General features: G+C 54.6%; 1 protein-coding gene and 1 long non-coding RNA gene across 4 annotated transcripts; both read right to left on the reverse strand.

Annotated features, from left to right (window-relative positions):
* Positions 1-630: 630 nt before the first annotated feature.
* On the reverse strand, positions 631-4159 carry LOC135448462 (uncharacterized). 3 transcript variants are annotated; one of them, XR_010440464.1, is made up of 4 exons: positions 3814-4159; positions 3512-3689; positions 2643-2936; positions 631-1683 (listed from the first exon to the last, which is right to left on the reverse strand). It is a non-coding gene; the product is annotated as an uncharacterized LOC135448462 (long non-coding RNA). The 3 variants fall into 3 exon arrangements; XR_010440463.1 differs by having other exon boundaries at positions 2643-3689; XR_010440465.1 differs by lacking the exon at positions 3512-3689 and having other exon boundaries at positions 3747-4159.
* Positions 4160-6554: 2395 nt separating this feature from the next.
* FOS (Fos proto-oncogene, AP-1 transcription factor subunit) lies at positions 6555-9479 on the reverse strand. The gene is made up of 4 exons (XM_064715389.1): positions 9194-9479; positions 8545-8793; positions 8322-8429; positions 6555-8201 (listed from the first exon to the last, which is right to left on the reverse strand). Exons 1-4 carry the CDS (start codon positions 9332-9334, stop codon positions 7587-7589), a joined length of 1113 nt encoding a protein of 370 aa, XP_064571459.1. The 5' UTR covers positions 9335-9479; the 3' UTR covers positions 6555-7586.
* Between the last annotated feature and the right edge of the window lie 7969 nt (positions 9480-17448).

Consider the following 17448-nt stretch of genomic DNA (forward strand, 5'->3'; position numbering starts at 1 on the left):
CAGGCAGCATCTACAGTGCCAAGTGAAGCTGGGCCAGGAACCGTTCTGTGCTGGAAGGGCTGGGCAGTCACTCACCCATCCACACCACACAGCACCTGGCTGGGGGTCACCTCCAAACTACAAGTGGTCCTAAATAAGTATTATTTCAGGAGTGTTATTTCAGACAGGCAGATTTTAACAAAAGAGAGCTTGTGCCATAGCCCAGGGGGATGATTTACAACATGAAGCTAAAGGACTTGTCATGTGCCACAGCACAGAGGGGTGTTTGACAGTATGAAACCTGCTGGGATGTTGCTGGATCACCCAGAAGAGTGGAGGGGGTCCAGTCTCAGAGTCTTTTTCAAGGCTCACTGGACACATGCTACTCTCTGAGCTACCCCCAACCATCATCTTGGAGATCGCTGCTTGACACATGCCAAGACTGTTTCAGAAACCAGAGTCATTACTGTGTAGCAGAGCACAGCGCACAAGCAGGAGTCAAATGCCAAGCTTGATTCCTCCCCTCTTTGATTCGGCAGCACAGGCATAGCCAAGGCACCCAGGCTGGTGGCACCTGGAAATTGCTGACAAATAGCAGCAAAAAACCACAGCCATGGGGGGAGGGGGGGAGAATGAAGGGGATGGGAGGATCTGAGAGGCCCGTGGATAGTTAAAGCTTTGAAGAGCTGAATTCTTTGAAAGTCTTGGAGTGGAATCCTTATCTGTGCCGAAACCCCATTCTTGGCTTTGTACTCAGTTCTTATGTAATGACAGCAAATTACTTTGTTGTATCTCCCCTGGTGTCCTCGAGGTTAGTGACACATCACCATTAGGTTACGTTGCTGTTTTGATTCAACTGCCATACCACATGCCTAAGTGCTGCAACAGAGCTTGTCCTTCTCCCTGTGCTACTGGCAACTGTTATTTTTCCTACAATTAGAATTCAAATGCTTCATATCAGGAATTTTATCACCCTCATGCTGAAGCACCCAATATACTTCAAAGCAGTGTCAAAATAATGTTTTATTTAAAAACCCAAATATCCTCACAATATCTGAATTCCATGTACCTTTCAGATTATATGCTTTAAGATTAACACTTTAACACATGGCCTTTGCAATACCATTACCTATTCAGGGAAAATATTTAATTTTGCAAACAAAACCAGATAAATACTATATTATGAGTTGGTTTCTCTTCCCTTCTTCCCGAGCATGAGAAGATTCAAGATGGGCTATTTAAAAAGCACTCAATCCTTACCAAGTGGAAGATGCAATGCAATCAGAATTAAAATTACTCCTTTAATGTTGCAGCTGGTTGTCCATAGCCAACAGACCAAGATACAAAACATTTGTATAAAAACAGAGCTCAAATCTAATCAGTGAAGAAGAGCTGAAAATCTGTTGTTGTGCAGACTAAAGATGCCAGGGGGTGGCAGGGGACAGGACAGCACTCCACAGAACAAGAGCTCCTTAATTGGAAATGATAAAGCTACATTGTCCACATGCTAGTTCCAGCCTTCTTTTGTTTTCCCATGATATCCTGTTGATATAATTCCAGGTCCCTTGTGAACATCCACTGGTTCCAAATGAGAAGAATGGGTGGTGTTGGTTTCACTTCAGCACCTCACTGGGTCACCAGCCCACCTCTGCCTGGAAGGGCTCCCGGATGCAGCTCCAAAGAACAACCTTATCAGCAAAAGATCTGAATAGATAAGGCACACGGATATATGAGATCATATCTTCTGGTAATTTAAACAATTCAAATGCCATTATAATATGAAAGCACAGGAAAAAGCAAGAGTTCAGCTAAATCCCTACAACTCCACATAGAAATAGTCATATTTTATGAAATCAAGCACAGCTTTTGCCCCTCTCTGTTATCAACCACAGTGTTCTGACACTACCTGGTAGCAACCACTTGAAGAAAGTAGTGAGGACAAAGTCAGTGGTCAGTGTGCAGTGCTGCCTCACCACTAAGGTCCCAGAAATTTCAAAATCAGGACTTGCACAGCCAAAGGGTATATTTGTGTATTTAATAGTCCTCACTAACTTTTATTTGCGTTCATTTTCTGGAGTTTTAATCTCAAAAAAAACCCCAAAAAACAAAAAACCTTGTCGTATAACCAAAATCAGGCAAAAAGGTTTTCTACAAGTACCCACAGATTGAGCAACCTTGTCAAATCTGGCTTTATTCCATGTTTCCCCAGGTTTTGCTTGTTGTACATCATTCTTACACTGAAAGAAACCTCCCCTAACTTGTGTCTGTGAAGCTGAAGAGCCCTAGTTACCTTACCTGCTTCTGACCTAGAAGCTGTCCCACACTTTCCAACATTTGTCTGAACCTCTCACAATGCTCTCTGTGCTTCTAAAGATCAGAACTGTACACAACATTCAAAGCACTGGCACACCATGGATTTATCCCGTGCCATAATGACACTCCATGCTTTTATTCTCTTGCTCTAATTCCTCATCTCCACACACTCGATTTGCTCATCTACCAAGCCTTGAACTGGGGTTTTCACAGAGCTATTATTTTGCCAAGAGCTTGTTCCCAAGTGATAAATCAGCTTCTAGGCTGTTTCTGTGTGATTGAAATGGACTGTTTATCTCCCATTTAAAACACTTTACATGTATGTACATCAAATTGTACCACCCACTCACTTTGTATTGTGATGTTTTACTACATTTGCCCTCGGTCCACAGGCTCCAAATCAGATCCTTGTAGAGATTTGAATGTTGGCTGAATCCACGAAGAAATAGTTTTGTTCTGTCTTAGAGACCTGTCTTTGATGCAGTGTCATCTATCCACATGAAAACTTCTCTTATTCTACAGTTCCTTCAGAAGGTTTTGCTCACAGATTTTGTTGAACACCTTTTAGAAACCCAAGTAGGAAACACCAGCTGGATGTCTCTTGTCCACATGCTTTGCTGACTCCTCACAGGACTCCAAACAATCTGTAAGGCCAGGAGTTCTCATTAGAAAGGTTCTGCCATCTTTCACAGTACCTCATTTTCTCCCTGAATCCACTAGTTCAACTTTTAAAGTTTTCACTAACATGGGTGGTACAGAGAATAGGCTCGTTGCTCAGCAGCTCTACAGAACTTTTCAGGCTGCTGGGGTTTTTTTGTTCTGTTTTTTGTTTTTTGTTTTTTTTTTTTTAATTGGCATATTAACTAACTTCCCTGTTTCTGTTATCAAAGCCCTTCTAAACGCAATGTTACACAAAAACCATTAGTAAGCAGCTCAGCTATTTCAGTCTTGACTTCTTTTAGAACTCTTGGATGAATATAATGCAATCCAATTGTTCAACACTTTTTATTTTAGCCATTTGTTTCACTACCTTTTCTACAGACCTTCAGTTTGAAACAGGTCCTCTGATAAATCTTTCATAAGATCAAGTATAAGTACGGGAATATTCTTAGGTTCCTCTACAATGAGCACAGAGCAAAATATTAATTTAATTTTTCTCCAGAACCTTATCTCCTCTGAATAATCCATTTTTATTTTGACTGTCCACTGGCTTTGATACCTCTTTTGGTAAACTTTCTGTTCTATTTTGACGGAAAGCAGTAGAGTCGGATTTTTGTAACAAAAAGTAACAAAAAGACAAATGGCAGGAGGACTAGCGGAGCGAATGTTCAAGGATGTGGGTGTCTGGTCACCCAGTACACTGCAGCCGCGTTCATAGGGCAGCTCTTGTGCTGCAACTGTAGGTAAAAAAAAAAAAAAAAAAAAGTAATAGGTAATTCTTTTCTTCCACCTACTGGAGATAAAAGCCAGTTGTCAGCTATGGGGGAGGTTGGGGTGGTTAGTTCCGTTCTGTTTTCCCACCATCACGGATCAATTCTTGATGGCTGTGGAGGTTTCCGGGTGGGGGTGATGCCACGGAAGCCAAGTTAGGGACAGCGAGAGCTGCGAACCGCCGCGTGTGAGCTCGCCCGGGACTCAGCACCCGGCTGCTTGGAATGCCCACGGCTTCTCCTGACGCCTCACCCCGCAAGGGCAACGGGAGCGCCGGAGGCGGCGGAACGGAGACCAGGCTGCCTGCTCAGCCCTCCCGGAGGCTCCACCTGCGAGGAGCCGAGTGGGGCAAGGGAGGGAGTGGTGTCCCGGGCCGCGGGAGCACGGCCGGGGGGCACAGCCGCCCGCCCCGGTGCCCGTCCCCCTGCGGGCTCCTTCCCGCCGCCCGGGAAGCGCGGCGCCGCCGCCTTGCCATATATGGGCACGGCCGGAAGCGCGCGCGTCACGGCGCTGGCTCGCGGCGTCCCCGCGGGGAGCGCGACGTCACGTCACGTCCCCGGCGCGCCCGCGCGCGGCGCCCCGGCAACCAAACAGTAAACAGGGGCGCGCGCAGGCGCAGAGCGGCGCGGCGGGGCGGGGCCGGTGCGAGGCGGGAGCCCCGCGCTGAGGGCAGGGACCGGCCCCGGGGCGCGGGCCGCAGGCGGGGTGCGGGCCGTGCGCTCAGCAGCGGGTCGGGACTGCCGCTGCTGTCCGCACCGGAGCTGCCCTGGAGCCGCAGAACCCTCCTGCGGCCGGGCAGGACGTGCTGCTGGGCTGGGCAGCCCTGCTGTGTTCTGCCGTAAACGCGTTTAAGGATCTTCGCGTTGTTTTACAGCTCTGCTTTCTGCTATTCGTAACAACAGTTCCACTCTGCCTTGCGTTGCGTTGCAGTTGCATTTCTAAGAATTAATTACACGACCGCCCTCAGAGGCATCAGGAGCACAGGAGGCGTCAGAAATAACACGAGGGTTCCCTACGTGTCTTATCTCGTTCCATTGTTGTGTTTCACAAAGCGTTGTGCTGGTATCTGCGTGATGGATCAGATACAGCTTGTAATTGAAGCACATGCTTATAACACATTGCAGGCAGAGATTGCTGGATTATTCCTCAGCTGAAGATAGTGGCAAGATTCTCCCTGTTTTAAGTGTGACTTCACTACATAATTCTCAAATGCTAGGGAACAGATAAATCACGTTCATAACACAGCATAAATTTTATGTAGCACATCCTGAATTCTGGATTGTTTATGGCTGAAGGCAAGGAGTAAGGCTGGAGCCTGGGGTTAGACATAAAGTGTCTCATGTAGTGCCACCCCTGAATCTGACATCTTTGCGTAAGAAATGCAAAAGCTGACGCTTAGACTTGGCACTTGCTATCATTTCTGTTAAAAAGAGAAGCCTTGCTTAGGCTGCAGGACTGCTCTCTGAATTTAGCTCTAGATTTTTCTTTAGCCTGTCCAATGATCATGAGAGATGATCGGGCCAGGATCACTCCACCTAATTTGAGGTAGAAGCCACTTTTGAACCATGTGGTATTTTTGGACTTTGTGGACCCGTTTGCTTTCAGCCTCTGCTGAATGTCTGGTGATTTCAGCAGCGTGCATGGGCTCCCAGAGACCTGAATTGTTCAACTCTGAATTTGATTGTGTTTCAGCAAGACAGCACATTGTCATTCCAGATTTGCTGACTTCACAAGGTTACCTGTCACATAAGTCTGACTCCCCTGTAGCATCACCCACCACCTACATGACTGCTTCATGGTTCAGTGCCTCTGTGCATTTGCTGCAGCTGGGTGTTGCCCGTGTAAACTCAAGTGGCTATGTGAAAGTAGCTGCTGCTTAGTAGCAAGTGGGATTAGTCTTCATCACTTGTCAGCTCTGCCTACAGATTAATGTTGAAAGATGGGGAACTGCACTTGTAATATTTGCTTTTACACAGGGCAGGCCTTGTTGAGCAAGTCATGGAGCTGCAATACTCAGTGCTGAGATGAGATAGATCCTGTGTGTGTTCTGATTAGGGAAGGGGTGGAAAAAGGCAGAGCCTGCTGCAGTGACCAGGAGATGTGGACTTACAGAAACCTGACCCTGAATGCCAGCCTACAGAGACTCCCTGAGACCATGGTGTCAGGATGGCCTTCAGCTGGACACATGTGCGTGCACAGGTGATATCTTTGCTTTCACCTTGAGAAAGGAGTTCTCAAACTGGAGTGGCAGGGCTGGAGGCTGTCAGGGAGACCTTGCCATTCTCAGGGGTCCCTTCATATGCAGCCATCAGGGAGGGAGCAGACCACTGCTCTGCAAGCAGGGATAAGCTGGCCCAGCTGCTGTGCTGCCAGCAGAGCACATTTCACTGCACAAGCAGCAGGGCTTACAGAGGGTAGCAGCCTTTCTCTTTCTCAACTGACTCAGCAGGAGAGACCACATTTCCAGAGACTCCAAGGAGGCAGCACGTTCCTAGAATGTGTGTGCCACTTGCTCTAACTCATTCATTCCAGGACTGGGCTGGCTTTGATAGAAACTGAAGAGCCAGTGGTTTGCCTTTATACCACTCACCCCAAAGTAAGGAGTGCACAAGCCTTTCTCATGCCCTTTTGTACAAAGAAGATAGGCCATAGCTGCTCCTAGAGGAACCAGACCACATCCAGGGACAAGGAAGTTGAGCTGTTAGGCACATGGAAATGATCATGTGGGCCCCAGCCTAGAGATGCCCTTTCAGCACTTTCCAGCAAGACCTTGAGCTAGCTGGTGAAAGGGCACAGCAGGTGACACACAGACACAGAAGGGGACCAGACCCAGACAGCTCAGCTGGGAAAGGCCATGGGGAGTGACCTTGGCGCCTGCCGGAATGGGTGTAACCACAGCCAGCCCTGACTAGCACCAGGACAAGGACAGGGCTGGCCTAAATGGTATTACCACCCTTAGTCTCAGGCAGATTGCAGGTGTCTGCAGTTTATAAAGCCCAGACAAAATTAGAGGCTAGAGAATCCCTTTGAGGTCGCAAGGAAGCAAGTGCAAAAGGCAACACAAGGACAGCTCCAGTAGTCAACTTAAATGCTTTTATTGACAATGTCTCTGAACAATAATAAGCAAACAATGCTTAAGTTTCATCCAAATTCACTTTCCACATGTCAAAAAAGACCTCAAGGTAGAAAAAAATAAAATAAAAATATAAATATCTGAGAATCCGTCTTAATAAATAAATTAAAAACACAATAAAAACGTTTTCATGGAAAACTTATGTCAGAACATTCAGACCACCTCAACAATGCATGATCAGTAAAGTTACAATGAACATCAATGTAGAACTACAGTACATGGATATAGCTATTTATCTACCTACTAGAAAATAAAATAGAGTCTCTTTCCCCCCACATAAGATGGGTCATTGCTAAGTCATCAGAACACGATATTGCCAGGAACACAGTAGTTATTGTTAATCAGCTGCACTAGATACGAGTTGGAGATACCCAGCACCAGGTTAAATTCCAATCATTTAAAACCAAGAGATTAATTAGTTAATGCTAGTGATACTAAGGAGGGGAGGGAGTCACCTACCCAGCCATGTGGGACATGCTACAGACTACCAGCTCTCATGGATGGGCCACTGGGGACAAGACAAACTCCATGCGATTTGCTACATCTCTGGAAGAGGTAAGAGACCTCGGTGCATGACGCTCTGCCAGGCCCCGGGGCGCCAGGCCAGACAGGGGGTGGCGGTGGCAGGGCCCTCCCCAGGCCTGGGGAGCCCCATGGGGCACAGCTGCAAGTCCGTGGGGGTGCGTGGGCAGGGGAGGGGGCCCAGCAGGTCAGTCAGTGCTGGAGCCCTTCACAAAGCCAGCAGGGTGGGGGAGCTGAGGGAGTCGGACGAGGGCTCGTTGCTGCTGCTGCCCTTCCGGTGCGCGGCAGCGCAGCTGGGGAAGGCCTCTGCCTCGGGGTAGGTGAAGACGAAGGTGGAGGTGTAGGTGCTGGGGCACGGGGTGCAGGTCACCACAGGGGTGCAGAGGGGCTCCAGCTCACCGCTGGTCCCGGCAGTCAGCGACTCCCAGTCCGACGGGTAGAAGGAGGCCCCAGGCAGGTCCATGTCGGGCACAGAGCGGGAGGCCTCCCGCGGCCCCGTGGAGAAGAGCAGCTCGTCGAAGGGCTCAGCCTTGAGCTCCAGCCCGCTGCTGCCGGTCTCCTTGGGCGGCACGGCCGGCGGCGCTTCAGGCATCAGCGGCAGAGCAAAGGCAGCCTCCTCGGTCATGGGGGGGCTGGGGGTGCCCAGGTCCAGCGCGGTAGCGGCGCTGGCAGCTGCCAGCTCCTCGGAGAAGCACAACTCCTCGGGCATCTTGCAGGCGGGCCGGTGAGCCGCCAGGATAAACTCCAGCTTCTCCTTCTCCTTCAGCAGGTTAGCAATCTCCGCCTGCAGCGCGGACTTCTCCTCCTCCAGCTGGTCGGTCTCCTGCAGAGAGAGCAGGCTGTCAGCCAGGGCCGGCATCACTCCCAGCTGGAGTCCCCTTTCTCCTGTCATCCCCGCCCCCGGTACTCCCTCTTCCCCCGCCACCTCCCGGGCAGCACTTACCGCCTGCAGCGTGTCGGTGAGCTCCCGCCGCCGGTTGCGGCACTTGGCCGCTGCCATCTTGTTCCGTTCCCGGCGGATCCTTCTCTTTTCCTCCTCCTCCGGGGACAGCTGCGGGCAGAGAGAGACAGCTCAGTCCCGCTGCCAGCCCGGTGCCCCCCGGCCAGAGCAACCCGCCGGCGGCGCGTCTCCCCAATCCCCCGCAACAACTCCGATCCGCACTCACCTGTTCGACTTTGCCCCGGCGGCCGATGCTCTGTCCGCGGCCGCCCGGCGCCTTCAGCACTGCGGGGCGGGAGTAGGAGGTGGTGGGGGCGGCCGCCGAGACGCCGTAGGGGTGCCCGCGGCTCTGGGAGGGGGCCACTGAAGAGATGAGAGTGGGCTGCACCAGCCACTGCAGGTCGGGGCTGGTGGAGATAGCCGTCACCGTAGGCACAAAGCTGGCGCTGGAGGCGGCCAGGTCGGTGCAGAAGTCCTGTAGGTCAGAGGAAGGGGGGCTGCCGTCAGCGGAGCGCCCGGGCCGCTCCCCGCCGTCCCCGGGGCCGCGGCGCCGCGCTGCCAGCGCCGGCTCCACACGAGAGCGGCCTGTTATAAATATCTCTGACGTCCGCGCTGACGCAGACGCTGCTCCGGAGTCTCCTCAATGAACTCGCGTTTTATCAATGAAGCCGCTTTACACACCCGCCGCAGAGCGCGGCCCGGGCTACGGCACCCCCCAACCGCCCCACCTCGGCACCGGGGCCGCTCCCCATGCCAGTCCCCAGCCTGACCTCCTCCGCGGACACGGCCAGCCCCGCGCCACCCGCTCCCGTCCCGTCCCCTCCTGAGCGCTCCTGCCCCGGCCAAGAGCGCAGCCGGCACGCTCGGCAACTCACCTGCGGGTTGACAGGCGAGCCCATGCTCGAGAAGGAGTCCGCCGGAGAGGGGTAATAGGTGAGGCTGTCCCCGGCAGGGGAAGCGCTGCTGCAGCGGGAGGACGAAGCCTCGTACTCTCCGGCGAAGCCCTGATACATCATGTCGGCTCGGTGCGCGCAAGCCGAAAGCGAGAGGTGATGCGACGGTGGCGAAGCGTCCTTGGGGATGAAGCGAGGAGGGGTCGGCTGCGTGCGTCCCTGTGCCGGTCCGCGCCGCGCGTCTCTCCGCTCCACCGCCGGGGCTGCCTGAGCTGCTGGAGTACCGCGCCGTGCCTCCCTTTTATACCCCCTCCCGCCGACGTCACAGGGAACGCGCCACCCGCGCCTCTGGGGGGGGCCGCCCGCCCCGCGCTCGCCCCGCGCCTCCCCGGGGCCGCTCCGTGCGCCGTCTGCCCCCTCCCCCCCTCGGGAGAGACCCAAGGCACGGGGCGGGGGGTGACAGCAGGGGCGGAGGGGCCCCAGGGCAGAGCTGGAGGGAGCGGCCATGGAGCTTCCCCCCCCGCACAGAGTGGTACGGCCGGGCTCGGGAACCCACTGACGCAGATATCCTTATATGGGATACATCCTGTGCGAGGGGGCGTGACTGACGGGAAGCGCTCCAGGCTGCAGCCAAGTGCGGCGGGCGGGCGGCGCGCGGGACGGGACGGGACGGTTCGGGACGCGACGGCCCCTCCCCCCCTCCCCTGGCGAGACCCTGCGGGGGCTGCCGTGGGGGCACTGCTGTGGGGGCACTGCCATGGGGGATGCCGTCCCGTAGCAGGCGACCCCCTCCCCGGGGGCGCCGTCCCGCCGCAAGTGATCCCCTCCCTCAGCGGGGCCCCGCACAGCTTTGCAGCCTTGGAGCAAGGTGCTCCAAGGAGGGCGGCGAAAAAGGGGCGCGGCGGGCCGGGGGTGCGCTTTGCGCTGCAAGTCAAGCCCCATCGTCAGCACTGAGCGGGGTCTGCCCGTAGCTGGGCACAGGTACTCGGCGGGCCTCAGGCAGGGAAAGCTCAGCTTAACGCCCGTCCCTGCAGCGAGGAGCGCGTTATGCTCATGTGTCACTATTGACTTCCCTATTATGTGTATTTGTAATTATCGAGAGTGAGGGTAATGGCACAGGGCGATGGGAAGCCCTGCCAGGGAAGCCTGAGGGGCCGCAGCCCCCCGAGAAGGTTGGGAGAGCTTGGGAGCAGTGCTCGGGAGGGCGGGGGGGGGGGACTGGGATAGCCGCCAACAGCATGGGCAAAAAGCCACCGGGAAACCACCGACGAGGAGAGAAAGGGGCGAGGCTCGTCCTTTCCTCTAGTTTGGGTTTTGTTTTGATCCTTGTTGCAGCGAAGCCCGGAGACACCCACCCACGACGGGGATGTCGGCAGCCCTGGCTCAGGTCAGGCTAAGGTGGGAGCCAGACCGCAGACTCGCCTTGCACGGGAGCCAAGAGATCGCGGCTATAGATAGTAACAGGGAAGCTGCAGCAGGGAGCGTGTTTACAGCAACAAACAGAGCCTGCAGCGCAGTCTCCAGGCAGGAGCGTCACCCAGCCAGGCTGGGATCCTGCTGGCAGCCGCTCCCTCTGTTTGAGCTCATGGGCTAAATGCAGCGCTTGATGCTGCTGCTGTTGCTGTTGCTGCGCGAGCAACCTCCGTTCTTAGAGATCTGGGCCACGGGGGCGGGAGAACTGGGCCAGCTGCTATTTCTGAACTGCCCGTCAGAGCAGAGGGGACAGCCAAGGACTGCCGCAGCTCACGGCCCCTGCCGCTCCCTGGGAAAGGACCTGCGGGGGCCCGTGCTGCTCTCAGCAGCTCAGTGCTGGCCCGTGGGCCAGTCCATCCCGGGGCAGGCATCTGCCACCCTAGGTTCCTGTGCTGCCACCGGCTCTTTGCCCCGGCCAGCACTCCCCTCACGCCAGTTACTGAAATAATGGGGCAAACATGGTCTCTTTGGCAGCCCCAGGCTGCAGGTGAGGAGACCCTCAGCAATGCCCAGAGGAGGCATTGCCAGCAAATTAGCAAAGCCACAACCCTGCCATCTCTGCCAGCAGTGAGCAAAAGGCCAAACCTCTGCAGCCACAGGGCCTAGGTCGACACATCGGTGCCCAGCATGGGCAAGAGCCTCTGACACAGTTTCCAGTCTCAGACATCTGCCAGGCACATTTCAGAAAAACACAGTTTAGCCCTTCTCTCTAGAAACTGCCCCAGAGTTCCTCTACCCAAAATACCTTCCCCAAAAGAAGTGTCTGGAAATCAGGGGGGGAATCCACCTCACCAAAGCCCACAATATTTTTGTGGTGCCCATGCAAACCACCTGTTGCCATCTCCACTGGTGACCAAGCATGATCTGTTTGTACCAAACGGAAAGTGCACGGATGCCGCACAGCTCTAACACGTGGAGGCAACGAAACAGAGAAAGCGAAAACACATGACGTGGGTTTGTTGTTTGCTCCAAACACAGGGTGCACACGTTTTACCACAGTATGTGTGAGAACAAAAAAAGGAAGCAGGCGGTACCACAGCAACAAAACAGAGTCAGATCATGAACCCTCCTGCCTGGGCGAGAGGGTTGCCCTCACCAGCATGCCAGGCAGATGGAGGTTCCTCACCTCCCCTGTCAGCTGGGAATGGGAAGAGGCATTAGACCCTCATAAATTACTGCAATCTGTGGAGTGGACCATGAGTTCGGTGACACTACAACATTATTAAACCTGTACCACCAGGGCTAGCAGGGTTTTGCCAGGCTCAGGTGGTGCTTGACGGGGTCTCATCTGCAGGGACATGAGGGACTATTCCCTTGCTTCAGACAAGCCCACTGCACCTCCGGGTCCCGTGCTGGTGAGGTGGAAGTGGCTGCTGACTGTGACCAGCAGGGAGATGGCTCTTCCCAGATGCCTGGCCAGACAGAAGAGGCCATTCCCACTGCCCTTCTTGGGCATCACAATGGTGCCGGCAGGGCAGAAGGACAGCATCCATCCAATGAGGATCTTGTCCTGCATACCAACAGAACCCCTCCACTTTACTGGCCTCCACTTTTCCTCCTATCCAGCAGGGAGATGGGAAAGCTTGCTACTCTGAGGCTTACAACAGAACAGTGAGATCCTAAACCTCAGAGTGCAGCACTGGAACTTGGCCCTACTTTCACAGCCCTCCTTCATCTACGCTTGCAACTCAGGTTGGCCTTGCAAAACCACCGCAGAAAAGCACCTGAGGTGTGTGGGCCAGTGCAACTGCACAGCCAAAACCCACTTCAGGGGCAAGAGATGGCTGTGCCTAAATTTGGCCATGCACCAGGGGAAAGTTCATGCCATCAACGTGGCCCTTTGGCAGTCACATGACTGCGTCAACCCACTCTCTGTCAGCAGCACTGACTGCAGCATGGTTCCATATTCCCTCTCTAGACACATAACGTGATGGACATCTGCTTCCAGCTAACCAGGGACTGTTGGGGTCATTGGGAAGGAGACCAGACAGCCAGAGTTCAGCAGCAGAACTGGCATGCATGGGGCACTGCTGTGACACCATTAATAGCTCCCTGCACTAGGAAGTCATCTCTGCCTGGCGAAGCATCCTGCCTAGACTAACAGAGGATCAATAACCTGAGCACCTGTCGCAGTACAGATTTTATGGGCAAGATCCAGAGGCATTTGTGAAATTCTCCCCACACACACCTGCACACCCACTGCTCCTGGTGTCCCACAATGCATTCACTCCCAGCACAAGGAATCCCATCCTTCCCCTTGGCCCCAGAGAGGCTTTTAAAGCCAGGCAGAGGCTGCAGGACTTAAAAGAAAACAGGATGGAAAAGCAGAAAAGGGCATTGAAAAACCAATGGTGGGAGCCTGGCCCCTCTGTTGATGTGGCTGGGGAGCAAAGGGTGGAGGAAGGGTTCACGGTATGTTATCCAAGTGTCCTGAACTCCCCCCAAGACTCACTGCACCTGTCACCCTCCCACCCAACCTGGAGCCTCCAGGAGGGCAGGGTTCCCACCTCTGCTGGTCTTAAAGGTACAGTGCATACCCAAAGCAAAGTATAAATAGTAATTAATAATCACAGCAGCTGGGTGTGTGACAGGGACATCCTAAAGAATAAACACCACGAGCAGAGACATCCCGGCATCTCGTGGTCGCACAGCCGCGTGCCATGGGCCGCCAATTAATGTGAATGATGCTGTTGTGCCATCCCACTCATTGTCACCGCTCTTTGCCTGCACCATGCTGGATACAAACTCACCAGGCACAGCTGGACCTTGCTGCCCACGCTGAGGAGCCAATGCACTGCTCACAGCCAGCAGGTGTGAAAGAGCTTCGCCCATCGCAGCATTTCCTCTGCGCCCTCTTGCCCAAGGCGAGGCTGGCAGCCGTCACCCCACGAGCCAGGGTTCATAACCCTGAGTAATTTGAGCACAAAGTTCTCCAGATAAAACTCCAAAACTCCTGCTGCTGCCGCCGCCAATGTGCCGTGTGTGCTACGGCAGTGCGACAAAGCCAGAACACCATGGCCAAGCTGGCCTCTTCCCAGCTGCAGCACCGCAGGACCATCCCAGGGCATTGTGCATGCTCACAGGTATGGTTTCTGGGCACTGATCAGCTGGGAGGAGAGGAGAGGAAAATGCACTCAGTGAAAGGCAGCATGTTCAGACCCAGTGACAGACAGGATGATGCAGGACTTTTCTGATTATCAGACAAGATCCAAACAAGGCAAGCACAGCTGTGATTTATTTCCTTGATGGAACCCCACGAGATGCCTGCAATAAAAACCCACACAATCAAGAGAAAGCTTGGGCTTCCTGTTGTGTCCAAGAGTCTTCTGGAGGTGGGAGTTGAATGGCCACATTACACAAGCTATCTCTTTCCTGTGTGGCTGGGCAGCAATACTGATTCTTGTGCTGGGGCCGGGGTACAGGGGTCCTGCTCCTCTATTGGTGTAGTGGCTTTTGAGTAAAAATGGGTCAAAGGTAGCAAAGGAGGAAGTGCTGAGAAGAGGGAGGAAAATGCCACTGTGCTTAGCTAAGGAGATTTTGTTACAGATGGAGAACAAAGCAGCTGAAGTGAAGGGGCAGGATGTTGAAGATTGTTTAGCACAGGACAGAAAGAAACCTTCTAGTTGTTGTGACTGGGGAATGCTCTGGGGAAAAAAAAGGATAGACAAAAAAACTCAGGATAGACAAAGGATTGCAAAGGATAGTCTGGGAGGAAGAAAGACACACTGAGCCTTTGTCACTGCCTGGAGAAACAACCCTGCTTCACTGGAGATAGTCCCCAGGTCACCTTTCTCCTGTGCCATTGAGTGTCAGATGCCAGCATGCCAGGTGGGCTGGCTGCCCTGGAGAACAGTCATGAACACAAGTAAGATTTCCCTCTTTGAGTCCTTAACTCTTGTAGTGACAGGGCTGTCACAGGGACTCACAGAGACTCAGCCTGCCCTGGCCCACCGGCAAGTCACATTCAGTTGCTGCTGCTGAAAGGAAATGGCAAGACTTGAAGCGAGGTGTTTGCACCCTTCTCCAACTGAGCCGTGCCTCTGGCTGAACAGCCAGGCTGCACTCAAGGCAGAGCCAAAGGGAGCAGTCAGCTCAGTGCAAAGATGCTGTCACTGCAGGAACGGAGACCCCAGGAATGGAGAAAAAGAATAAATAAGAAGGTATGGCTACGTGGTGAGTTGGCCTTCTCTGCCCTAGGAACAAACATTGGGAATACCCCAGGAAGCTGAGGTTCCTTAGATGGTATTTAAGAAATGTAACAAATACAAAATTCAGTATTATTAAATCGTCTGGGGTTAACAGTGCCATGAATACATAAACATGTAAACAGTGCAGAGCACTGCCAGCCCAGCCCCGAGGCTTTGATCTTCCCCATGCATCCAGATCTGCCAAGCAATTTGGTTTGGCAGGGGATAGCTGCTGGAAGAGGAAACATCTTTTGTGTTAACTCATTCCTAAGTATCTGCACAGTCAGAGTTAAGCATATGCCTGTGCAGAGAGACCTGGGAGTAGGACATTGACAGATCATCTGTGTGCTCTGCTCCACCTCTGCACAGTGAACAGGGTCTGGAGGAGAGTCTCTCGTGCTCATTGCTAGCAGCTCATAGCTCGTCCCGAGCTGAGAAAAGCTCTTGCCATCATCTAGGCCCATACCAGACTCTGAAGAGATTGTCCATTTTCTTCCCTGTCAAGGTCACATATTAAACATGTAGACAATAATAAACAAGCCAGAGAGTCTAGACCTGGAAACTCAAGGACCTTTCACAGAAGAGGCACAGCAGTCCAGTTTGGGACTGTTTGACTTGGTGATTGCACATGGACTACCTGTCCTCTGTACTTTCCTGCCAGGAGCCTGGCTGCCAGGGGCACAACTGCCAAGCCAGTGGGGTCAGGTTAACTTGCTTTGTCACTGTTTGCTTTAGGATCTCAGTAGAGCTCAGCGGGCTGCAAAACTGGCACCTCTTGCCCATGTGAGATACCACTGGACGGTGCTGGCCTCCCTGGGCACCGAGTGCCAGTGCAGATGTGGGCAGGCACCAGCCTGGAGAGAAAGGCGCCCTGTACTCCCCAGTAAGGTAGCCTGGAGGGGTCTCCGTCCCCGGTTCCTCTAGTCAGGGGTTCCCTTCTGCCTTCTCCAAGCAAACCCAGCATTTCCCAGGGAGCTGGAGATGGCCTGGTGCTGGAGAGGAGCTGGAGTATGGAGCTGTGAGTTTGGGCTCTTGCGGGTGAAATGGGGCACCGTGGGCCCCACCCAGCACACAGCACCCCCACAGGGCCCAGTGTCTCCCTTCTGCCATGCAGCACAGCTGTGCAGGACTCCTCCAGGCTGCCCGGCCCACCTGGACTAGACACCGGAGTTTTGGGGTGCTTGCTGAAGTCAACATGCCAGCCAGGCTCCCAGATCTCCCCACCCGGACAGCCAGCAGGTTCAGAGTGGCAGCAGTGGGCGTGGGACTGTATGAGCAAGTACACAGGGCAGCGGACACAGCAAATGTGTTTGCACCTTACCCCCAGACAAGTGCGGAATCCAGAAAAAACAGTAAAATATTGTAAAAAGCAGTGGTGCCAACCTGGCAACCCCAGAGAGACACAAAACACTGTTATGTGCTGGGGTCTGGCACTGGCCAGCGGGTGGTGAGCATTCATATTGCGCATCATTTGTTTGGTTTTACCTCTTTCCCTTTTACTATCATTATTTGCCATGATTATAGCATGTAACTTTGTTTTCAATTATTATACTGTTCTTATCTCAACCTACAAGTTTGCCTCCTCCCCACTTCACTAGGATGGCAGTGAGCGAGGGGAGCTGAGCGAGAGGCCGTGGTGCCTGATTTCCACCCGGGTTTGAGCCCCGGCAGTCCCTTCTGTGGCCGGGGGCCCCCCCGTCCCGGGCCCACCCCAAGCGCGGCCCGGTCCCAGGCGCGGCCCGGCGAGGGGGCGGTCTCGGCGGGCGCGGGCCCCGCCCCGCGGCCCCCCGGCCAATCGCGGCGCTGTTGCCGGGGCCGGGCCCGGCGCCTGACGTTGCCCGGGAGACGGCGGGACGTTGACAACACACAAACCCGTGACGTCGGCGCGTGGTTCCCGTGGAAACGGAATGGCGACGTCATCGCCTCCCCCTCCCACCCCCCCGCCGGAGCGCGCGTCAGCCGCGCGGGAGGGGCGGGGCCGGGCGGCGGGCGGGGCGCGGTCGCCACGGCAGCGGGAGCGGCTGTTGTTTGTTTGGGAGGCGGCGGCCCGGCCGGGCGGGGCCTGCGGCGGCCCCGGCCCCCCCGCCAGCTCCTGCCCACGCGGCTGCCGCCGGGGCACCTCGGCCCGGCCGGGCCCGGGCAGCCCCGCAGGCCGGGGTGCCCCCCGGGCAGGAGGCAGCGGTGAGGGCTGTGGGTTAGCAGAGGTCCCTCCAGCCGGCAGCCCCACGGGCGGCTGGGCTCCCCCCCTCAGTGCGCCGGGAGGGCGCGGACTGGTAACCTGAGCAGGGAGATGGGCCCGGGATTAAAAATAATGCCGCTGAGAAGGTGGGTTTATTTTTAACTGGGAACAGCGGTGCAGCCCTCTGCACTGAGGAGCCTGGCTGGCAATGCGAACAGCCCAGCTGCAGGAAGAGCCCGGAGCTGGGAGAGTCGGATGGATGGATGAATGGATGGACGAACGGACGGACGGACAGGCCACAGAGGCCATTGTGCAGGCACTGCTCTGAAAGAAGTGCACATGAGCTCCTGCCCTGCTGCAGGTACTGGCTGGGCACCCCCAGCACATGTGAACAGGTC

The sequence above is a fragment of the Zonotrichia leucophrys genome, chromosome 5, assembly GCF_028769735.1.
Source record: "Zonotrichia leucophrys gambelii isolate GWCS_2022_RI chromosome 5, RI_Zleu_2.0, whole genome shotgun sequence".
Lineage (NCBI taxonomy): Eukaryota > Metazoa > Chordata > Aves > Passeriformes > Passerellidae > Zonotrichia > Zonotrichia leucophrys.

Bases quoted from the DNA above. Each gene is read 5' to 3' on its own strand.
- FOS (XM_064715389.1), bottom strand. From the start codon at position 9,334: ATGATGTATCAGGGCTTCGCCGGAGAGTACGAGGCTTCGTCCTCCCGC. The intron at 8,430-8,544 runs GTGAGTGCGGAT...CTCTGCCCGCAG, and splicing joins GCCGGGGCAAAGTCGAACAG to CTGTCCCCGGAGGAGGAGGA. The intron at 8,202-8,321 runs GTAAGTGCTGCC...CTCTCTCTGCAG, and splicing joins TCACCGACACGCTGCAGGCG to GAGACCGACCAGCTGGAGGA.